The 25,090-nt window shown below is 38.8% G+C and overlaps 1 protein-coding gene and 1 pseudogene across 2 annotated transcripts in view; one reads left to right on the forward strand and one right to left on the reverse strand.

Annotated features, from left to right (window-relative positions):
* Window positions 1-15,880, forward strand: LOC148728220 (polycystin-1-like protein 2). Its single transcript, XM_088762958.1, has 18 exons — window positions 1-142; window positions 257-585; window positions 2,259-2,400; window positions 3,154-3,269; window positions 3,610-3,668; window positions 3,847-3,980; window positions 4,490-5,159; window positions 5,772-6,396; window positions 7,042-7,194; window positions 7,507-7,548; window positions 7,652-7,777; window positions 8,044-8,241; window positions 8,522-8,810; window positions 9,327-10,057; window positions 10,266-10,499; window positions 10,963-12,231; window positions 12,917-13,091; window positions 13,603-15,880. Exons 1-18 carry the CDS (start codon window positions 1-3, stop codon window positions 15,219-15,221), a joined length of 7,053 nt encoding a protein of 2,350 aa, XP_088619084.1. The 3' UTR covers window positions 15,222-15,880.
* Window positions 15,543-25,090, reverse strand: part of LOC148728221 (polycystin-1-like protein 1) — a 22,289-nt pseudogene continuing 12,741 nt past the window's right edge. The window contains exons 9-16 of the transcript XR_016002406.1: window positions 24,609-24,734; window positions 24,279-24,443; window positions 23,643-23,849; window positions 21,854-22,597; window positions 21,314-21,547; window positions 19,558-20,871; window positions 19,025-19,178; window positions 15,543-18,576 (exon numbers count right to left, since the gene is read on the reverse strand). The product of XR_016002406.1 is annotated as a polycystin-1-like protein 1 (transcript). The remainder of the gene's footprint in view (window positions 18,577-19,024; window positions 19,179-19,557; window positions 20,872-21,313; window positions 21,548-21,853; window positions 22,598-23,642; window positions 23,850-24,278; window positions 24,444-24,608; window positions 24,735-25,090) is intronic.

The following is a 25,090-nucleotide window of genomic DNA, read 5'->3' on the forward strand; positions in this document are numbered from 1 at the left end:
ATGTTTTTTGGATTTGGTCGAATTTACGGCCTAGAGGATCCAACGTTTTTACAGATGGAATCAATTTTGTTTTTCAACGTCTTTGCTTCCATCATACTTGGAAAAGCCTTTAGCGAGCCACTCGGGATTGAAAATTTGACCGGTAGGTTGCGATTTAAAATGCCAGGATTTGAGAGTAGCACTGGAAAATATTATGTAACTTTTGATAAGGGAAGTCATTTTAAGACTCTTCTAACGTGTATCTTCCTTTAACAAGCCAACTGTAGATGTCCATTGGAAATTGAAAACGTCTCCATGCTTTTCGACAATGAGTTTGTCGTCCATTCGGCTTCAGGCATCACAGTAGCCATTCGAAGACCGCTTCAGAAAATTAATCAGAAAAAACGAGGATTACAAAATGGCGCTAACTTTGTGAGAAATGAGACATGGATCATAGCCAAATTACGAAACGAGAGTATAGTTACAGGTATTTCCACGTTTGGATACAATGACTCCAATAAGGAAGAATGGATCACAGATTATATGCTGATGTATTCTACTGCAAAAGAGTATTTGAGCTTCAAAGAAACAAGTGGAGAATTGAAGGTATGACGTGTGGTTATTTCAGTATGTTGTAATTATTCAAAGTTGATTTGGTGCTGTATCTGTATTTTTTTCCCTCTACATGAACATATGGTGTCATATGTGCCTCGTGGAAGTCAAGCGAAACATTTTCTCTTTATGAATATCGTATGTTTCCTCGAAAGAAGCTTAAGAGTATGTCCCTATCTAAATGTGCTTAGCTCTCAAAAAAGAGTAAAAAAGCCAGTAAGGTAATACCCCATAACTATCCTAATTATCTCGATTTAAATTCAAATGTCATGTTATTTTTTTTAATTTATTCATTAAGAGATGAATGTCTGCGTTTATAAATTATTCCTTTTTTGATAAAGTTTCGTGCTTCATAAAAAACTACTAAAGTTCAAGAAAACCATAGAGACTTGTAAAGATCTGCGGACTTAAACTTTTTCACCTGGTTCCGCTTAAAAAGCTGTTTAACATATTTTGCGTTTAATGGCCATGTTTGGACATTGATTGACAAGAATCATAATGTGATTGACTCGAGGATTTACCTTAGAGCGTTAAAGACCGCTTTTGCAAGGATTACTCGGTTGATTTTTTCAGCGCGAGTATTAATAACTGCGTTTTAATTAAAAACCCTCAGGCAGAGTTGTCTTTCGTCTCTTCGATGAATAATTCATAAATTGTGTTTAATCAGAGTCTTTAGATGTGGGAAATGAAAACGAATGTAATGAATGTATTATACAAACATACAATATGCAGCATACAAACATATTTTTACAGAATCGGTGATGTATTCGATACTTCTTTCCTAAGCTTATCTCTTTGATCTGGGCCGACAGCATTGATTTGAAATATTTGGATTTCATTTTTGTATTGTAACGCGAGCAGGAGTTGCGATACGTTATGAAATCTTTCAAGAATTGAAACTTACCGATCCGCGAAATGAAGGCAGCAATAATCCATTTGACAACAAGGATTTTTGTGGATTGAAAAGATAAAAATATAATTTTGAAAGAGAGACGTCAAATTTTTAAGGTTGTTCTTTTAAGTACATAACGTGGTGAAGTTCCTTCACAAGAGAGCATTTTTAAGCACGGCAGGAGGTATTATCCCCCAACTTCGGGAAAAGTGGCTTTCAAACAACTGTCACACGAGTTCTTTGTACCAACCATTAAGGGAAACAGTATGTGCTGGAGTCGTTTGTCCTTCAGTCACTGAAAATATTTTGAGCAAGTTGGATTCAAGCGCCATTAATAGCGAAAAGTTAGAAACACAGGCTATTTATGTCGATATATCCATTCCAAGCCACGAACTTAAAAATCATAATGCCGTGCTAGAGGCAACATAGACAACAGCTTTTTCGCAGCCACGTTTCCAAGGGGGATGAATATAAAATAATACCGGCCACTAAACGTCACCCGATCCTTATCTTATGAAATATTTTCATTCATTTTGTCAAAATTCATTGAAATTAAAATGCGATGATGTAAGATAAAGCTCTAAACACGTTGAAGAAATTGCACCTGCTTTTCTTTATCACTATCCACTGCAACAGGAAGTTTTCATTTGTCTGAGCAGTGGCAACGGACACGCAACATATATTCCATACACGACAAACGCCTAGAACCTAAAAAATCAAATTGTTCCTTGGAAGTACTTTAACTCATTAATCCGTACAATTTCTATGCTTCCAGAACTTCACCGGAAATTATAACATTTTTACAGAACAATACAACCACGTCCCACTTCCGGTTATTACAAACCAGGTAATATTAATACCACTGAGATGGAAAAATAACATTGGCATGCGAATGGGACTTTATGGTTGTGCTCCTGGTAAGTCTGGTTACATTTTACTCTTTTGCGTCAATTCTTTAAGAGGTCTTGACAAAACTGCTCTTCGAAGTTGTTAGTTTTGTTTTTTTAAACAGAGTTGAAATGGTAAATTGGCCACCGTTAAGATTATAAAAGCTCCGACTAAGGGCTAACGCTCGAAACGTCAGCTTTTATAATCTTAACGGTGGCCAATTAACCATTTCAACTTTGTTTATATATTGAAATTATTTCGTTACCCCCACCGACGCAGCCCCAAACAGTTTCTATAGAAACTATCAGCCCTTATTCAGTTCTTTTTATAGTTATTTAACTTATCATGGTATTTGACATAAACTTTTAAGGACATTTTGAAAGAAATCTGCTTGAAACACCAGTCAATCTTCAAAACATTTTCTTGTACTAGCACTCTGAAGAGATGAGTAGGCGGGAAGTGAAGGAAGTCCCCGCTGGCACACCTTTGAATTCTACTGGAAACGTTGGTGTATTTTGCGGCAAAGGAGTCCATCATTTCTCTTAGCATGACTGTTTCTAGCGGAAACGTTTTCCTAAAGGCTGCCAAATTTTCCCTAATGAAGCACTTAGACTTAGTGGTGTGGAAAGGAAGCAAAACAAAAACTTGAAAATAAGCTCTTTCATCATTATGTTCAGCTATTGTTCATATGATTATGCTGTGAGTGAAAACTGATTAAGCGGTGAGTGAAAACACTTAACAGTTCGAGTTATTTACTAAACACAAGTCTGGTTCATCCATAGGTTACTACTTTTTGGCGAGGCTGACAATATCGGAGCCTACTGCATTTAATGATCTTAAATGTTCAGATCACCCAAGAGAACTGTCTTCATACTGGTCAACTACATGTAAAGACAAGGTACATTCGAACAATCTTACAATAAATGACGTACGCTGGTTTGGTCTGTAGTAAAAGCTCTATTACTGAGGTGTTACCCTCTATCTAAGAGTCACTGGTCTATCGCAGATGCTTTCTGTTTCAGGGGAAGGAGTATTCGAATTTTGGAGCTGAGCCCTCGAGGGATGCTACGCTTTAAACATTTTATGCCTTACACACCCAGTAAAGATGTGGATGTATCGAACACCATTTCATTTGCACATTCTATATTGAATATGCCACTCTGTGCAACTTTTAACTTCTTATGTAATAGTGTCTCCTATATTCGCTCATTTATCGAGTGCGCTCATTTTTCTTGCAGATAAAACGTCTTTTAGAAAACACCCAAGGGTTCCTGGGTGTGACGTTTCGACGCTTTCGGTGAGTGTGCTAAGTGTTTTGGTCATTCATTACTCTTGGGTTGAGATGAGCTTTAAAACCTTTCTTATTCGATAAAGAGACGTTCGATTTTTAATGGAAAGAGACACTGTCTAACTTGGTAACGAAGCAGATATGAGGAACAAAGATCACAATTACATTCTTTTTTTTTCCCATACAGATTAATTGCAAAGTCCCACGAGCCATCGGTTTCCGCTGAGTTGGAGATACGTTGCATCAAGGAAGCTTTCTCCCTCGTGTCAAGTACCTTGAAAAAGAATTTCCCCCCAGGAGAGATTGAAATCCTTTCTCCTGGTTGGTAAAATAGTAAATTTTCGCTGTCAAGTAGTTATTTTAGAAAATCCATAAATATCACAGAAAGTTGCAACATATCACTTACTGTGCCACTCAGCTTGAGTTAAGAATCATTACGTAAACTGATTTCAACTCTTCGGCTCTTAATCACCGAATATTGCCCTTGTTTATTCGGCATAAACCTACTTTAAATATTGTTTCCCTTCCTAAAGAAAAGAAAAGGATGCTATTCCAAGGCAAATATCCTTCGAGAAATTCTTAAGATTTCCTAACAGTTTAGATGGTAACGACTGTTACTCCTGTATAGAAAATGGAACTGCAAGATTAAGGTCTTCACTAGGAAGATAACTCAATGGCTTCTTGTCAGGGCTCAGACTTGGATCTCCCGAATCTTGTTCAGATCGTAGGTGAAGCTGTCTTGAAGGACCTTAAGGAAACTATAACCTTTTGCAAGTGTGAATATTCATTTTCTCTGTAAAATAACAAGTTTATATTTGATTTAATTTCAGCAAATTCCAGTTGCTACTCCCCTGATGTTGATATACACATCGTCAATAATAAATCTTTAGCCATGGAAGTTTTAACAACTTCACGCCCGGAACTGTTTCCCGTCATATCTCGCTGTGAAACCGGGTCCAGATTAAGTTCCTCCTTATGGAAAATGTCATTAACTTGTGGCGAAAGTAGAATACCTATACCGATTAGCATGAAGACGAATCTCACATTTAACCCCCGCCGGATTTGTGGATATTGCAATACTCCTTATTCAATATTGATCAATTACACTGCACTTCTCAATGGAAAGAAGATAGAGGCTTTTAGCATCCTAAAGGTGGTACTACCAGAACTTTCAGCAGTGATAAAAGGCAGGCAGGAGACTAGTAAAGGAGAGTTAGGTAAAGTAGTCTTAGATGCTTCGCAGTCACATGATCCGGATGGCCTGGCCCATGGAGTGCTTCATTTTAATTGGTTTTGTGGCCAGAAGAAAGACGATATGTCTCTGAAGGAGGGCTGCAGTTACGGAAAGATGACCCAAAACGGAACAACTTTGGTCGTTAATGTTGCTGGACTAAAGTCAAAGCAGAGCTATTATTTTAGAGTTCTAATTTCAAAGGGAAACAGGAGAAAAATAGCAACTCACGTACTTAAGGTGAATCCAGCTGTTAACTTCACTTTCAGGTAAATATAGAAATGTCTTTTGACACTCTTTCTATTAATTAGACCGTCATATTTTTCTTAGTTTCGAAATGAGATTGGATGGCATACGAACAAAGTCAGAGAAGAAAAGAACCACCATGTGATCCAATGCTGGCGTTAACGAGCCCGAGGATATTGCAGAGTATACATTGTAATATCGATCTGTCTGAGATATCTGCGCATTTTCACTACTGGAAATTTTTAGGAACTAAAGTCAACTTAGAAATTCGATGTAACTTACAAACTGATTCAAATCCTAAATTTGGAAGCATTTTTAGCATTTTTTATTGTTTTCAACTTTAGTTGCAATCAATATATTGCACAAAATGTCTTAAACTTGTGTGATACTATGGACTATAACCTTTCCTGAGGCTATTAGAAGTAATTGGATCTTACCGAAATGAGATTTCATTTACAAATGTAAACAAAGGGTGAATGAGGACATGTTGCTGTTTAGTACTAAACGTGAACTTATTATTGGGAGAAATAAGTTCGTTTCTGCTGCTGAGCCTGTCGTACAACTATTAATAATAATGATAATAATAATAATAGTAATAATGATAATAATATCAGTGACGATACTTTGTATTATAGATGTATAGCCAATTGCGGTGATAAGGTCGTTCAATCCAAACCGTTGAAGCTCAACCCTAAATGTGAGGGGAAACTATGCAATTTGACCAGGAATATAACATGGTTTGTCTACATTCTTCACACCACAAACCATAGCCGTAGATGGAAAAATATACCATCATTTACTCGTTCAACTCCAAGAGAATTGAGAATGTTTTGCTTGAAGGCATTTCACTTATGGAATAGTTCTGATGAAACCAGAGAACCTCGGATAAAGATCAACGCTACGATTGAAATTCAAGTTAAACATGATTTGATCCTCGAAGGCCACGAAAAAGAGTTTATTATGAATTCCTTTCCCATGAGAAATGAAGTTGGCTGTACTGTCACGCCTAATGACGGTTTCGCAGTGGAAACGTTATTCAATATAACTTGCGTTGGATGGTGTGACGAGGATCAACCCCTAAGGTATGAGTATCGCTACAACACAAAGGCTGGTATAGTGATCAATTACCCAAAGGCAATAAATAACACGCTGAGTACATATTTTCCCGGGGGGGATAGAGCAAAGGACTTTGAGTTACTGGTGGACGTTCGTGTTACGGATAAACTTGGAAATATGGCAACTAGCCAAATTAAAGTCAAGGTAAGACAATGATTACCATTGTTATTTTTAATCAAGTATGCTTCATTCGACCTTAAGATAAAAGTCAAGTAAAGAAATGAGCTATGATACTACAAGTTGGGAGGGAGGAAATTTTAGAGGGTTCAGTTTTTTTGAAAAGGAATCTGATTACAATTTGATTAGTTATTTGCTTGACATGGCCTTGTTTGATGTTGTAATGACATCATCACGGCGTATCTGCTATAGTCTCCAGGGAATGCTAATACATGGTTCACGCTGACCTCTCCGACATTGATGGCTATGAAATGAATCTTCATCGAGGCAAAGGCACGGCTAACCAGAAGTAGTTATCATTGCAAACTTTGAGAAACTGCAGAAAAATCCAGGAGATTTATTTTTTTTATCTTTTTCCGACGATGATGAAAATAGGAAGATGTCTTATTGTTTTCGTCGTTAATTGAAAACCCTGTCATCGCAATTAGCATAGGGAAGGTTGACCACTTCAGGATTTCTATTCTTTTTTACTTTAACTGGTATTTCAAAACCACCTTTTTATGCTTGATCGTGCTTTTTCGATTTACGATTGCATCACTGCTTGTTTCGGGTGTACACTTTCAAGAAGTGATTTTTCCGGTCGTCTCAGCAGTTTTATTTCATTCTGAGTAGGTGAGATACCAGGACTCATGGATCGAAACGTTGAATAAGATTGCAAATGGAACGAAGAACAAATTCAACGACTTGGCAAACTCGAGTGAGTTTAGCAAGGCAAGTGACGTGGCGATCTCGGCGCAGTCATTTTTGGAACAGAGAAGGCGATCAGTAAGTTACTTGTATTTATCCTTGAAAGCAACAGAGTTTTTATCTTCAGAGACGGTCAGAAGAAATGGCAACATTGCAATGGAAAAGAGAAAGGCGAGAGGAGATATTTGCAATAAAAAAAAAATGGTGGAACGACACAGATAACCAACTTGGTTTTAATTTTGCATCAGATTGGTTATGGAAGTGGCTCGGGTTTTCTGAACTAGTGTGTAAAAAGCAAAGCCATTTCAACCGATACTCAGCAGGAAATGATTATTTCTCTAGCTTGCTAAGTTAATTATTTTAATTTTTTCTTTTCTCTTTACTTAATAGCAAGGTGATAGCGATGCAATACCAGAGAAAACAGCTCGGAAGGTAACAATATCTATATTATAAGCCACATAAAAAGGTCACAATTTACTCATGGATGCCTTTTGTGGAAAATTATCTAATATCCCCTTTTATTACTTATGCCTAGGTGAATGATAACATCATTTTCACACTGAAAGGAGTAAGAATCTACAATATGGAGATTTTCTCAAAATTTACCACGGTGGTAGCCATGGCAACAAAAGAAAGAGACGAAATTTCCCAGGATGCACAGGTAAAGTGGGATACCTATTTTATCTCTTAGCACGGGTGTGAATTTCCTCGTTTACAGTTTTCCAGATAGCTATCAAGTTAAGATATGAAGCTAGCCCTGTTTAGAAGAGATAGAATGTCGTAAGACGATCTTTAGGGTTTAAATGGGTAAATGAGCAATCTCTAGATGAATAGACAAAGAAAAAAGTAAATGCGTAAATAAATAAATAAATAAATGAATGAAATGAAGACATTCAGTATTCTGACACGAGTTTCTTCCGTACTTAGGGAGTGGGTTTGGAACTTCTGGAGGAAGCAACAAAGTTCCTAGCTAACAAAAGTGAAGATGCAGATGAGTTGGCAAAAATTAGTTCGAACGTATTACTTGGGCTAGGAAATACTTTGAGAATATCTTCTGAGGATGCCAGAAACTATGAACTAGGCTCTTTAATCGGAAAACAGTGGTACGAAGTGAACAAGACTAAGGTATTGTAGAATACTCGATAATGACAATTTAATTACGAAATGTTTTTACTTCACAAACTTACAGTCTTCACTGGGATAACTATTCACGCTGGGTTGGCTGTTTTTAAACCATGGCATCTTACGTTAAAATGAGCAGAACACTAAAAATCATAGAGAGCTGGCTTAACTAAGCCAAATACTGTGTGTCATCATGCTCAGCACTTTACCTCACTTAGGCTTGGTCAAGAGCCAACTACTCTATAGTTCAAAATTCCCAATTTAATTTATTCTTCATTTACAGGGAAGAGAAATTGCCATGAAAGCTCTTAAGATTACATGGAAACTTCGAAGATTCCTCATGGTTAGTGAATCCGCTGTCGAACCTGTAGTTGTTAACACTCGCTATCTGTCCATGGTTCTCTTCGCGCGGAATAAGTTAAACGCAACCGTCAAAATCGACGAGACGAACTTTAAACTACCGATATACGAAGAAACCCTTTATGCAGAAGGAGCTAACGGGACTAATCTCACTTGCAAGGTGGTGTTATTCAAGATAAATCCTTACAATTGGCACATTAGTGCAGCAAGAGGTGAGTTTTTGGTTTATTTATCGTTGAAAGTACTCACGAGGTGGGTTTCAAGACAGTTCTCTTAGCGCGAACCATGTAAATGACAAGTATCGATAGGTCTCTGTGAAAAGCCATATCTTGTAAATTGCGTGTTTCCTTACGATCATTCGATCGATCTTAAAACAGCGTATGCTTGAATGTGAGCGACTTTTAAAATTGTTTTGGGGAACAAAATTCTGCGGTGAGGACCAAGATTTGCAGATTTCCATTCTCCATAATATTTGAAATGACTTATTGCTGTGACTTGTCCTTGAAGCCCGTTACGTTATATTTTTGAGGTTTAAGTGGTGTTTCTGTGAAACCACACGCGTGACCATAAAAAAATCAAATAGTAAGATCGGATTCGTACTCATGAGCTTGAAGAGGAAAAGCTAACGTAAAACTTGTAAAGGCAAACATATCGGCGAACCAACGAAAAAGCAATATCAAAGTAAGATGACATTTTGAATACATGGTACACTTTATTTTGTCTTTCAGTAAAATCATGGGTCATTGACGTTGTCCTTCAACCTGAGAAAGGGAATAATTTGTCTTTATCCAACTTGAAGAAGCCACTGCAGCTGTACATACCGCAGAATTCCAACAATGGATCTAACAGTGATATACTAAGCAAGACAGTGCACTACTTCGTCAAACCAAGTTATGAAATGAACGACTCTAAGCTTATACAGTACCATGAAATTAACATTCCCCACGAAAGGAATGTAGTTCATATAAACCTGAGACCAGTGACATCATCCCCTGTCTCTCTGCGTGTTTATGTGAGCTTTTATGATTATCCCACGCCAGGGATGCATACCTTTTCAGTTGCAATACCATGCAAGTTTGGAGAACCGAAATGTAGCAACGATAACTACACCTTTTCTTTCAATGCTTCTGATACTGGCCACACAGGAATCCACTACATCGGGATACATTATTACGTGAACAGTACCTATGGAGACATGCCTTTCCACAAAAGATCACGAAAAAGTGTTGATCACTCCGCTAAGACTGGGCCCCGGAGCTATTGCAAAGATGGAGGAAGACGGAAGAAACGATCTTGTGTTGGTTTAAAAGATCCGCCTCCAATCCCTACACCTAAACCCGTCATTTTGCTGCCAGAATTCAATGCTTCTACTGATTTAAATTACACATTGGTGGTGTCCATTGGAAGTTGCTTTTATTGGTCGGAAGAAAAGGAGTATTGGACCGAAGAGGGCTGTAAGGTAAGGGTTGCTGCTAACATTAGTAAATGATGATTAAAAAACAAAAAAAAATTAATTCTGCAATTATGCTTTCTTGTCTTGTGTCTGCCGGGGGTTGAGTGATGATGGGGTGGCAAACGAGCCCACCACACCCCTATGGGCAAGAAATTTGTTAATGGTGATATTTTATCGTTCTCAAAATTGATTATGTCTGGTTTTACTTCTTTAGATTGAGCCAGAAGTTGTTTCGGGAAATATTTACTGCCAATGTAACCACCTATCCTCTTTTGGCGGAGAGTTCTTTGTGGAACCAAATAGAATTGAGTTTCACAAAGTGTTTGGTGAGTTTACGAAAAATCTTAGAAAGAACTTTGTTGTCCTAGCAACGGTATGCAGCATGCTCTTGATCTATCTTATTGGCCTCGTCTTCACCCGTCAAGCGGACAGACAAGATAAACAAAAGGTCAGTAAAAAAAAAAACGATTGCCATAATCTTTTTATTCAGAAGGGGTAAAGAGGTCAGACATGCAAAATAAATTTAACTTTAAAAAAATCTCCAGTTTCGCATAAATTTATGCTTAGGGCTTGTATTTTGCCACATTATGATATTTTCGGTGCTAATTTTTGAAGAAACATTGAGAAACAGTAACTATTATGTGAAAAAGGAATTAAACAACAACATTTAGAACGATTACAATTATTTAGAACTTGTCGGTGAGATTTGTCAAATGATGAAGGAATTCCCTTTCTAACTTTGGGTGCCAAACTAGATCAGTCAAATGCTGAATTTTTCTTCTCTTTTCTGTGAGAGAGACCTCATTGATATCTCAATAATCGCTCGTCTTTTCATTTTCAGTTACACAGAAAAGTAGAGGTTGCTATTATGCCAGATAGGGATTGATTGTTTAATTTGTTTTTACCACTAGATAATACCAAATGTTTATATTCCGGTCGGCGATGAGGAGGGACAACATCTCTATCACATATCCATTCAGACAGGAATGTGGATAGGCAATGGAACCACAGCCAGCGTTGGAATGATACTTTACGGCGAGGACTCGTGCAGTGATATGATCGTCCTTAACGACCCAACTTTCCAGAAATCGTTTTTCTCTCGCGGAAGTATTAACACATTTACAATATCTTTGCCAAGAAGACTGGGACCACTTTACAAAGTAAAAGTGTGGCACGACAATAGCGGCGAGAGTCCTGGATGGTTCTTACAAGATCTCGTTATAACGGAAGTGGAGTCGCAGGAAAAATGGTATATCCTCGCAAAAAGATGGCTGGCAGTCGAAAGAGGTGAGGGAGAGGTCGAAGTCGAGCTCAAGACTTCAAACAAGAAAGACGTTTCTTCGTTTAAAAACCTTTTCTACTTCCGAGCTTCAAAGCAACTAACTGATGAACACTTATGGATTTCTGTATTCGCCAAACCACCTCAAAGCCCCTTTACGCGGACGCAGCGTTTCTCATGTTGCATGTCTGTGTTTTTCTCGGCCATGATTACAAATGCTATTTTCTATGACTTTGGGCAGAAGCCTCACGATACCTTTCAAATTGGCCCGTTGACCATGAGTTGGACACAGGTGAAAACTGGAATACAAAGTGGGCTAATTGCGCTGCCATTAAATGTTTTCATTGTAACTGTTTTTCGAAACGTTAGACCCAAGACAAAACAAAAGGATCACGTGGAGGAAAACTCGCCAGAACGACTACCAAACGTTTTTGTATACATAGCGTGGGTATTTTGCAGCCTTGCGATTCTGTCTTCAGCTTTCTTCACCGTGTTATACAGCCAGCAATGGGGAGCGAAGATCTCAAATGAATGGCTCACATCACTGCTCATTTCTTTTTTACAAGAAGTGTTTATCTTGCAGCCTGTTCAAATTGCAATTATTTCTTCGCTGCTATCGATCATAATCAGAAAACCCCTGAAACATGATCCGGTGCGTGGCTTGCCGCATCGAAAAAATCCGTGCGAGGAAGACATCATGGTTCTACCGCCAAACGAGGACTTGCTACAGACATCTCGAAGGTTCTGGATAAAACTTCGAAAGATGTTTCGATCTGTTCAGGAAATCAGCTTCTTTCTGTTTTTTGTCCTATTACTATTTGTGGTATGCTATGGAAATAGAGAAGTTTCAAGATTTCACCTGACAAAGTCGATCGGGGATATACTCAATAAATCTGACGAGGTTAGTTTTCTTCATCGGTGGGAAACTCGGTGACCTAATGGTTAGTGGGCTGGACTCCTGACCGAGAAGTCCGTCCAGACTTGTCCCGGTTTTTTTTTTTGTGTTCTTGGACAAGACATAATGCCTCTCACAGCGTGCCACATTACCGCACTCCATCGGGGAGTACTAATGAGTACCGACGAATCATTAGGGAAGCCTTATGAAATACAGGGGGTTACCTTGCGATCGAGTAGCATCCCATTCTGTTGAGAGTAGAAACAGTCTTGGTCGCTTCATGCTATGGAAAGTGGGATGAGCTTCACCTGGATGGGCCACTTTACTTTTACTACCTATCACAATACAGAACAAAATGACCAACCTAACTCGTTGAGTATCAATATACTATTATGAATCTCTATCCATCAACTTTGGCAAGAATACTGTTCAGGGTAACGCCCTTTCCCGTGGTGCATCTTTTCTCGTGGGGATTTTCTTAAGCTTCACATTTGGACGATGACAGGTGTATTTGGATTGGTTTCATAAAAAAAAAAACCATGTAGTTGTTCATCAAGTCAGTAATTCAAAGTATATTACAGCTCCTCCTCGCTTTTCGTAGTTATCACGATTTACCATCAAAGTTCGGACAACTTAACTTTAGTTTTTATTTTAAAACTAATTGTATCTTCTCCTCATTCTGGATCCACAGGGAATGAAAAACACCACGGCATTTTGGAAATGGACTCGAGAAAAACTTCTGCCAGGCCTCTTCTTATCAGAGTGGTATAATGGAAAGCAGGTTAATTTAAATGAAGGTTTCATTAGCAGTGGGTATCCTTTCCTCGTTGGTATGCCCAGGCTCCGGCAGATTAGAGTGAAAGCGGGTACGTGTAAGAATTCAAGACTTTGTAGGGTATGCGGTTCTAGGAAAGGACTTGTTAGGAGTCTAAGGCAGCACTTAGCGTGGTTGAGAGGGTATGGTTCTTATGTCCGAGAGCTGGCTTGTGAAACCTCAAAGCTGTCTATGGCAGTTTAGGGCGCCAATCACTGATAAGTTATTGAGCTTGAATTTAGCATGAATAGGTGCTAGTCTTGGAACATGCTTTGCTCTCTTTCCACCTCCAGGCAAGCCAGCTCATGATTAAAGTATTTTTAAATACAAATCAGAGACAGTGCTAAGTAATCGTTTGCGTCTTGAAAAAGAAACCGATCTTCAATAATCGATCCAAAAACTCTAACGGATGGGCAATGTATTTTCATCTCGACCAAAGGATTTTCTGTCATATACAGATGTTTAGGCATGAAGGTTGATTGTGTAAAAGTTGGTCAAACTAGAGGATAAGCGGGCTTTCAGGAAGGTTACATGAGGGTTTTTTTATTCTTTATTCCTTGCAGAATCATGTTTGACGGATGATTACATTAAGACGGAGCGATGCTTGTCATATTATAGCTCTCATTCAGAAGACAAGACGACGTACAATCTCCGTGACTGGACACCAATATATAACATCAGCGAATTTGAGGCTTCATTTGATGACGTATGCCCTAAACCCTGGCGATACAGGACAGCACATGCCTTGGAAGCACTCCCCTTTAACGGGTTCTACGCCACTTACGATGGTGGAGGCTATGTCGCTGATCTTGGCTATAATGCTGAATCAGCTTTAGGGGTAATCGATGACCTAGAAAACAACGATTGGATTGATTTTAGAACATTTGCAGTATTTGTTGAGTTCACCGTTTATGAGCCCTCAAGTACACTTTTCAGCCCAGCCAAGTACTTGTTTGAGAGGTATCCAACAGGAGGCTCCAAGATGAGCACCAGAATTGACACCCTAATGATTTTTTACCCCACAGACCCTGGTTTTCGGTCGTTTTATTTGGCTTGTTACTTTCTACTAATTGTTTTCCTTCTTGGATTACTTTTAATGGAGATTTGTAAACTTTTTAATCAAGGATGGAGGTACGTAACACATTTCTGGAACTTGATCGATGTTTTTCAAGTTATCGGTGCTGTAGCTGCATTGGTCTCCTTTTTCTTTAAGGCCAAATATACTAGTAATTTTGTAAAGCGTGTTAGGGAGAATCCGTTCGCCACATCAAGCTCGGACTACATTGTCCTGTGGTGTGCTGTAGAGACGTGGCTGCTGTCTCTAGTCGTCTTCGTTGTTACCGTGAAAGTTCTGAGGTTGCTAAAATTCAATGATCATATCTGTCACTTCGCGTACACTGTGAAATCAGCATTTAAGCATCTATTTTCGTACTCAATGGTGTTCGCAGCTGCAATCCTCGCATACACACAGCTCGGTACTCTTCTCTTCGGAAGCAATGTGTCAGCCTACTCAAATCTGACGAAATCCCTCATCATGCTCTTAGAAAGGCTCCTGGGTAATAACATGTACACAAATGAGCTTAAAGCGGCCAACCAGGTAATGGCTCAATTATTTACCTTTGGGTATTCGTTATCTATTGCAATGATATTACTGAACATGTTTTTTAGTATTCTTCACAGTTCGTACTGCCAGATAAGGCTTCTTAAACAAGGGCGTTTTCCTGACGTTGAATTATCTCGGTTTGCTTGGCAATATTTCATGGAAAAAGCTAGGATTTTTTGGTATAACACTAAACGCTCGATAAAAGAAAATAAGCTCAGAAGACTGCGATTTAATAAGAGGCAAGCAGAAGTCGTCGGCTTTTTGGATAAGGACTCCGAATTTGACGACGAAGCAGCTGAAGAGTACATCTGCTTGCCATCCGAAGACGTAAGATTCGAAGAGGTGGTTTTAGAGAAAATAGAAGATATTGATTTGGTGGATGAGTACAACTCGTTAAAAGAGGTTAGAAAAACTCTGCTTCAAATAGGAGCAAATTTCTTTCTTACACAAAATGAGTGGAGTTCTGGTAGCATAAATGAGGAGGGCGACGACAGAGAAGATGCAAGCTTATCAAAAAGCGACTGGAGTGAAGGAATGGGAAGCAGTTTTTCGTTCACGTCGAACATAGACCTTTTTTAATACCTAGAACATTTTCTCAATAGAACGTAGAATATAATCAGGAGTTGTAGCGCTTCTTCCTTAACCAATCAGATACAAGTCTGAGAATAGTTTTGACTTTGATGCTTTCACTTTCCCGTACTTGAGACTAATATATATTTACTAAGAGTTCTCATTGAGATTTGCTTTCCTTGTTATAACGTGCTTTAATTAGCATGGGGTTCTTGTTCTACTCACAGGTTAAGAAAAACAGTGTAAAAGCTGGGACAATCTAAAACGAAAAAGGGTTCTATTTGATAACCAAATAGATTTTAGGGTTTCATCGAAGGTTTAAGGCGCTGGCTTTTTAATATTTTAACTTTATTGTCGGTGCTATTTTAAATTAACGTCTACTAAGGAGTAATATAATATCATGCGATCAATTTTCTATTTACAATATATTACTGAGAACAAACTTCGACGATTAATCTCAAAATAGGTGTCCTATTACAAACAACAGAGGAGGATATTTCACGTAACAGTTTCATAATGATACAGATATGCAAGATAAAAAAATAATAATAAATAAATAAATTCTAGTTTTTGAAAAGAATTTTCTATACATATCCATAGCGAGCTGTGAATCACTATCGAATATCCTTTTCTAAACGAAGTAGACAATAAATAGTACATGCAGTTTACGGTTTTTCATATTTAAATCAGAAATTCATTCAACCGATGATAACACATTATACTTGTGAAATAGCCGCGTTTAAAATTTGACCCGGTGCAACCCTTTGTATGTCGTTATGCAATATTCTCTCTCCGTGATCTAATATTAAAAACTATGTACATAGAGCAGCAAAGATCCTGTGTTGACGTCATTTCCACGCCTAATTTCGTTAGTTCTCAACTCACGACCAGTGGATGGTTTGTCAGCCGATCGATAGCCTTCAAAACTAGAGAACGTCCTCTAAGGGCATATATTTTCATAGCAACAAAGATAAAAGATAAATCCAGGGTATTAGAAAATTTGGCAACGCGGAAATAAATACACCTTAAGGGTTTTCTCTTTTCGTTTGAGTTACGAGCGGAAGGACCAAGATGATTGTTAACCCTTTTATCCCCAGAAGTGATTAACGTGTAACTTCTCCCTATAATATCCATATATCATCAAGCAAACAAGTACTGAGAATACCTAGAGTTATCAGGTGGAAGTTGTTATCTTAATTTGACACCGAATTCTCATAACTAAATTTCAAGGAAATATGTAGCAGCTGGTGGGGATAATTTTTTTTTCCATCGGTCAGTTTCGTTTTCTGTCTTCATGGTTGGTTTTTGTTCTGTATATTTCCACTTTCCGTTCATCGGTATCACGCATTTACCCCACGTTTTGATCAAACTCCGAGCAGCCTTTAAGTTTTCGAGTGCTACTCATATGTAGCTTTCTCTCAATTCTTCACTGTGAGTCCTGGACTGGTGCCTAAGGTTGCGGTGGAGACGTCTACCCTGACTCCTGAGCATGCCGCGCACATAACTCCAAGCATTTCTGTTCGAGGGGTCCTTACAGGCTTGAATCAAAGACAGCATAGATGCTGACTCATTCAGTTCCTCAAAGCTACCGTCATATGATAGAGAAGTAGAAGACACCGAATAGCAATCTTCATCTTTCCAGAGTGCTGCCAAGAAATCGGACCGTACGGTTTTCATGATTCTTGTGATATCAGACAGCAGCAGTTCCTCTTCGGTTGATAGATTTTCGAGATAAATGTCTCCAATTGCGTCAATTATATGCTTATATTCATCATCATCAGTAAGATCTTTCACCTTAGTTGTGTAGTTTTCTGTTTCAAATTTAGTTGAACCCGATTGAGAAAGGATCAGATGGCTTGCTAAGTTGTCAATGTCTTCGTCAAGACTTTCGTAACTCAAAAGACTTTCACTTTCGGCGAGCTTGGCTCTACTCTTGTGATGATTGTCTCCTTTGTCATCCAGGCGTTTAAATCCTGTAAGCTGCACTGAAGATTCATTTGGAAGCTTTCGTTCAGAGCCCAAAAGTCTGTCAGTTTCTGCAGGACTTTCCTTCCCCAGGAAATGTTTATAAGACCTCCTCCGGATTGTCTTTCGAAACGGAGATTCTCTGTATACTCCTCTGACAGAATCGACATTTCTAGTTTTCTTGAACCAGTCTTTTACGCATTCCTTCATAACACAATCACTCCTTCCCCTGGGTACTGTCTGTCATTGGCTTGATGAAACGCATCATCCAATATTGCAATAAAGGTGTTAACGAAAACGATCGTCAAACTTAACATACAAGCAAACAGGTAAATGGGGGCAAACCATTCGCTTGAATCACCTTTCATCTTAATAACTTGTATTTTTCCAATCCCGATGGCCATTTGGAGTACTGTACGCAGCGCAAAATATAGTGTCGCGTATTCTTCATCACTCGCTCCAAACAGAAGTGATCCGAACTGTGCGAAGGCGAGAGAAAGCATTAAGATAATGATGCTGAAAGACAGGAGGTACCGTCAGGCGCTTTGAAGGGTCCATTTCATGACATGGACATGACGATTGAGTTGTATGAGTTTGAGGGACTTGATGGTTGTTGTCACAACAGCAATAGACAAAATAATTTCCTCAAAACTCGACCATATGATCAGCTCGAAAGGGCTCCAATCGCCATAGGGATTTCTGCGTATTTGTTGAAGAAAAGCTTTTAAGGTGTTCTCTTTTAGAAAAACGGTCAAACCCGCGCAACAAGATGAAAGAATCTGCAAGATGGAAATCCAGTTAAAAAAGCTTCTCAAGTATGCTCGACCTTGCTTTATCGCCTTGATGATTTCAAGGATAAATAAAACTAGTATTAAAATAAGCCACAGAAGAATGCTCACGCGATAGAATGAGCGTAGAGAGGAACCAGTGGACGGGAAGATGTATTGGTGAATTACGTCAATTCTTGTATTTCTTCTACTGTTTGCGAACTTCTCGAAGAGAAGCATGACCTCGGTGAGTAAAAGATTTGCAGGTTCAAATACTATGAACTCAACAATAACCGCAGCTGACTTGTTATCTATCCAATTATTCTCTTTCATGCTCTTTTTGACCATTAATGCTGTAGTTGCATCGTACCCAAGCTTTGCTATGTAACCTCCGCCACCATACGGAAGGAAAGCGTCTCCTGGTCCCATGGGTTCTTTATATCTCCACGGTTCTGGGCAAATTTTGTTAAGTTTCTGTGAATTTGTAGAAATGTTGGAAGTTGGCCATGGCTTCCACCCGGGTTTATAATACGGCGTGGTTTCTTTGTTTGAATTGGACAAATCAGAGGTGCAGAGCTGCCTGAAGTACGTTCGTAAACCTGGTCGAACTTTAAATACTCTGCATGTGGGTTCTATGGATGATGAAAGATAAAATTGCAGGTGATGAAAAGATAATGTCTATCGCGTAAGCTAAGTATCTGAGAGGTTTACCGCAAAAAAATGTCTCGTCCAATTATTATTTATTACATGATGAATAACATTAAAGAATTTTTTTGCTGAAAAGACTTATCGTTGTCTGATAAAACACCCGTTTAGAAATGCTATCAAATGAAAAAATAAACAAAACAAAACAAAGGAGAAAAAAGGCTACAGCAGCGAAATACACAACGAAAGGGAAAATACAGAGACAGCGAAGCCGGTCTTAGGCCTCCTTTTTCTGTTCTTTGACTTAGGTTTGATAATTTCAGTAAACTTCTTTGAAACTGACGCCTTTGGCTCTAATTATAATGTTAGGAAATTCCCACTCTCCTGACGTTTCACTTAAGATGCAAACCCGAGTGGCTAAGAAAATTTCCTGACCTGACTTAATGCGTATCTGTCGTATCTTTGGGAGGCCCACAATAAAACCACTTATCATTCCGGCCCCATTACCACTGAGGGACTTTTCACTGTCATAAAGGCCTGGAACTAGTTCTTCTTCAAACCAGGTCCAAAAAGATCTTGCATCCTTTACCTAAACAAGGTGAGACGATTGGCTTTTGTTGTGGAAAATTTATTTGATCTTCCAAGGATATTCGATAGCTTCTTCATAAAGCAAAAGAAAATGAGATTAAGAACTAGATGTGCCTTTTTGGATTCAATGGGTGAAGTCTATATCTTAGTAGGGAGCATGCTGTCACATACTAACAGAGCTTTTAGCATGCAGTGACGCGGTCTGGTACTCTTAACATCTCTTTTGTACAGTCCCGGATCGAGACTAATTTTGATCGTTTTGTGAAAGACGAGTGGTGAATAACGCTTTGGGCATGTTTCCCGGTATAAAACAGAAGCAACAATAATAGCATTATCAACGATAACAATAATAATACAGGCTAGTCCAGCAGTGATATTACCTGGTAGAATGAACTAAAGGTGTCCTTTAGCGTCTTTGTCTGTAAGTAACTTGAAGGCTTACGGTCTGCATAGCATACAATCACAAGCAGGACGACATAGACAACGTAGATTACCAAATCTTTAAAGAATCGCCGCAGCTTTTTCACTTGAAGTTTCAACTTTCGTGCTTTCAGAAGTTCTTCGTCGGGTGGCTTGTGGCTAGCCGCAAGTTCATCTTCTTGAACAACGTGCACTAAGTTTGCTTTTTGGGTCTTCTTTTCGATTTCGTCTTCCTCAGTTGGTTTCCTTTTTATTAAAGACATGATAGATGTGTTGACTATGATGATAATTGGTCCAGTCAGCAATATATCCTGAAGTATTGACACTCCGACGGAAAGTAGCCAGCGATTGGATTTTTCCGCTCCCCATTGTACGCTGTAGAGTATTGCAAAGGTTCCTGACGTAACTGAAGTTGTCAAGCAAATCACCCAGCCAACAAAAATGAAGTACGGTGGAAAAAAACCTGGCGTTTCTGTGGAAGTGCCCTCGTCTTTAGATTCGTCGGGGGAATCTGACGTCACATTCCTCCTTGTGTTTCTGAATATCATCAGTGTGAGAATTTTAACTGGCAAAGCAATGAGACCGCTCTATACACCGATAATGACTTGCCTTAAGCTCAGCTCAAGTGGACCAAGTTGAAAGGAATTTAGATCTTTTTCGTCTTTATCATCCCTGTAGAACATTGGAGTGGTTAGTAGTGACACTAGAATGATTGACAGCATACACGTCAGCCGCTGGCAACGTGTGGAGGGGTTCTGCGGTGGCCTGACAAAGAGGGAAAGAAACAAATGCCTGTCTGCAAGGCTTGTTATAGCCCGCCATTGAAACAACCTTTTAAATTTCGTTAGTTCTTTTTGTGAGGCGGCTGAGACCTCAACGTCTATTGCACCGTCAGGACTCTCCACAGCAAGCCACCTATTTGCAACGAAATGCCACGTCTCCTTGGTGGAAAGGTCTTTAACACCGACTTGATACAAAAACCATGATGGACTTCTGCCAGCATTATTGTGCCAAATGTTTATCTTGTACACTTGTCCTAGATGACATGGAAGGTCAAAGGTAAACGTATTTACGCTACCACGTGTGAACAGTTTGCTTTCTCTAGAACGATCCATAAAGTATATTATATCACTGTTTCCGTCCTCACCGAAAAGTATCATACCGACGCGAGCGGTGGTGCCATTGTCGTACCACATTCCAGTCTGGATGAAGACCTGGTAACTGTAAGTACAGGAGTCTTCCAGGCTTTGCGACCTCGCCTCAGTGTTTACAACCTGAGAGGGAAATAGTCGCTTATGAAATTCACTGGCGTTTCCCGCACAGGAAAACACCGAAATTATGAATTTCAGCGTTTGTTCTAAGTCTTATGTCGACAAATGTAGGAAAAATGTTTGATTTCGAAGCTAAATTTAATAACGTGAATTACAATTATGATGTTTACGACTCGTTGATCATAAAATCCCTGTCACTCTGAATGACTTAATGGACTATTATAGTGCTGTTTAGACTCGTATTATATCTTTAAATCTGTATTCCATCAAATCTCTGTTCTCAGAGTGCAGGAGAAATCATTTAAAGGTTCTCACAACTGAGACATCAAACTTTTCTAGGCCAATTTGGAAGTTTTTTTGGTGAACAAGCTTAACAGCACTGATCTGTCAAGAAAATGATTCAAGTGAGAGAGTTATACACCTCGATATTTGGTAAAGAACTTACCTTTCTTTTGTCTCTATTGTCAGCCTTTCTGGCAAACATCAGCCCAACAGCGTAGCACACAAAGATGAGACAAACTGTGGATAATACGACAGCGTTTTCTGCTGGCAGATGGTCAAAGCCTACATTGATCTTGAAAAAATCAATTTTGTTTGGAACTACATACAGATAGCCAGCGAACGTTGTTAGATGATTGCTGAGGCATTCCACTCTAGATTCGTTGCTTTCAGGAGCGATCTAAAAATTTAAAACTGAGATGAATTGATAATTGCCAGCTTTTTCCTGTTTGGTGCTTGTTTGCTTCCGGTAATTTGGGAGAGTTGTCGATTACTTTGCTCGATGATAAATACCCAAACAGAATGCAAACCGGCACCTCAAGTTCTTTCGTCAAGCGCAATTGGCTACAGTCTGAAAAAAAACCTTACGCGTCTAGGCTTTTCGCTGGCTTTATTATAATACATATACGTTATTGACCAAGCTTGAGGCCAGAATGACTGAATATTGGCCGAGTTCTTTTTCTTGTACTATTCTTGCATTACCTACCTTTACTCCATAGACAGACCAATGTTTCATCACTTCATCCCAGAAGACGCAGCTTGCCACCCTAACAGTTAGGTTGTATCTGAAATCCTTTACAGGGTCGAATTCTCGAGGTACCCTGCTTTTCACTGTTGAAGGAGTTGTCGGTGCTGGCCTAACCTCTACACAAGACATCTGATCCATTGGCTTTCCATCTTTATCACGATCCCCTTTTGCTCTCTGTGATTTATTTAAAGCATCCGGGGATTTTTCTAGAATCTCAATGCCGATGAAATGAGATCCATTTTGTCCTGTGACGTTTGGTAAAATATCAAATTCGTAAAGGTCGCGAGGGGTGCAGTTACGTTTCTCCTCACTGCTTAAATTCAAACAAGCAACGTTAGCCCTCGGCAAGGTGACATTAAAGTCGTGATGTTGAGGTGTTGGCCGTGTGCCGTGCCTGACATAAATACTCAATGTAATGTTCTTTTCCGGTCGAATGCTCAAAATCACTGAGGCTTCATGAGAAGGTATATCAAACTCGTGGTAACGCATTGCCTTCTTTGTAAGAAATAGATTCTCGGCTGATTCACTCATTTCCACCGAAGTCACTGACTCTCTGGGAAACACAATCTTAATTGGATGGCTAAGATTGTAAATCCTCTTCAAGGTCTCATTTTTATACCAAAACGTGACATCAATGTATGATACGTTTCCTGGAATGACTTCTGGATACCCCTTATAAGGGTTCTTATCAAACCTGATGATCTAAATGGAGGACACGAATGAGTAATGGTTGTACTTAAAACAGGCGCTCGTCCCTCCAGGCCTCTTGCTTTTATTCTCCTAGAATGTCAATACATCTACTATAACAGAATCATAAACAATGATTGGATGAGGTTTTTGTGATATCCGGAATAATCAAGGTCGAGGTAAGTGTTATAAGCCGAAGCCGAAGGCTAAGGCTTATAACACTTACACACTTATCACAAAGACCGAACTCAATAATTGTTTTATTATACATTGTTTTAAAGAAAATTACGTCAAACGCATTATCGCAGCGAACACACTTTATTTTCGAACGGTTAAAAATCTAGAACTGTGTGGTAAAAAAATTTTCACTTGGGCTAATTCCTTTTTGTCGTGTGGTTCCTTGATATTTTTCTCTTTAAGGTATTCGTAGAACAGTTCCTTCGCAACTTTTGTCGATCTTTTAGTATTTTCCGAATCTTTATCTTCCAGTAATTTCTAAATTTCTCGCTGGGTCCATGAAGCGAATCGAGAAGCCATTCTCACTTCGCTGTCCGTGAACTTGACATTACTCCACTGGACATCATGCATTGCGCGCGCAACCTACAGATTAGACACTGATCTGTAGGTACAGATTAGTGTATAATCTGTAGGTTGCGCTGCTTCCCAGAATTAACTGTGTGCGTTTAGCCAATGAGAAGACAGATCGTGACTGAAATGTATAATAATAGCATATATCCTTCCCCCATCTTTTCCTCTACAAAAACAAATGACCGTAATCCTTCGGATGGATTTAGTTTCATACCACTACCTGATGATTCGTTATCAAGTTTTAAATTTCTTGAATAACACTGTCGTTGGGAAAGAGTCCAAAGAAAGCGATCAAGGAAGCGATTATTCATTTAACAGAGCTCAAGCGAAAACTCTTCTATACTTCTTGATAAGTACAATTTAAACAGATACGCATTACGTTTTCCTTTTAAATTTTCATGGGAATGGATTGTAAATAAGGTAGAGTGGCCCTCTTCCAATCTAGTACTTGGTAAAATAAGAAATTTCTAACCTGTACTGTACCATTTTGTAGTAGCATTTCCGTTGGCAAGTGAACTTCATTTCTTTCTGGGTAAAAGACTCTTTTGTTGCTCTTCAGTTTTGCTCGTAAGATGGAAATGCCCTTGGAATGAAGTTTGACTTGGTCTGTGCCAGTTGCAGAATTGCCTCTTATGACTGTTATTTTATGTAAAAGCGTTATCCCCTTTCTGATTATCTCCTTTGACAACGAAGGCAAGTACAGAAAGTAAGTTACTTGTTTTACTAAGACTAACAGTGTGGTTATTATTAGCCAGGTTAAAGTTGGTGTTTACATTGTCAACATAAAAATAAGGAAAGAAAATCAATTAAGATACATATTTCTTCAGGAGTTCAAAGAAATACATTGAACAATATTTCCTTATTTACTATCATGGCTCTATTTTCCTCGAATGGTTTAACAGCGCTCACTTCAAGTTGACCGTTTATCTCTCAACACCTGCATTTATTATTGAGGCAAGTTAGCATATTTTTGGAAAATTGCGTCTGAATAATGTCAGAAGGAAGAGGGTATCTTAGGGGCTGAGCTCTACCTCAGTTAACTGCTTACATAGCCGGTTAATCATTCACGTAACTATCAACATCCGGGAATCGAAAGAAGTGAAATTACCGTTCCTGATTCTTCAGTTTTGTTTTCAAGCAGTGGTTTTTCTGTAGCTGCAGTAAGAATGAATGTAACTCCCCCCAGAAGCATATCTGTAATATGGGTCAAGTTTTTGTCCAAATGGCTCTCCAAGAAGTGTACAGCCATGGTAAGAAGTTGGAGAGAATTGTTCTGAAAAAGGAGAAGAAAAGGGAATAAATGTATCAGTGATATTCAAATTACTGTGCATTGTGTTTCTCTTGAAACAACGTGTAGAAACTACTGTCACAAAGCCTGTAAAACAGGCATTATGAGGGTAGACATGTATGTCCATAGTGATGTATTCTAACGAGGTACCTGAATCTGCGGTGTAGTTTCTTCTTTAATTTCGTTGGAAAAAGCTACAAAAGCTGCCACTTGGTTGAGTTGCCGAAGAGTTTGGATCCTCATGTCGATTATGCTTTGAATAAGCTCTTTTTTAACCTTTGAAAGAATAACCACAACACGCTATGCTTTAAAACTGTTAGTTTAAATGTGTATAGAGCAGACAAACCTCAAGTACTATAATTCATCTAAATCTCAGAGAGCCTCGAGTTGTTACATTTTATAATCTTACCAAATTTACAGCATTGCTTTCCTTTGCTAAGTCCTACATATAGTTGTTCGAAAGCCTTTTTGGAATAATTTCTTCAATATTGAATAGTAGAAAAATATAGTATTTTTAAGCTTTCAAATCTGAAATCAGATTTCATTGGGTTCCTTTGACCTTGCTTTGAACAACCTGGCCGAGGGTTGTATATTGTTATTTTCATGATGTTTTTATTGAAATGATAATGTTT

The sequence above is a fragment of the Stylophora pistillata genome, chromosome 6 (assembly GCF_964205215.1).
Source record: "Stylophora pistillata chromosome 6, jaStyPist1.2, whole genome shotgun sequence".
Classification (NCBI taxonomy): Eukaryota; Metazoa; Cnidaria; class Anthozoa; order Scleractinia; family Pocilloporidae; genus Stylophora; species Stylophora pistillata.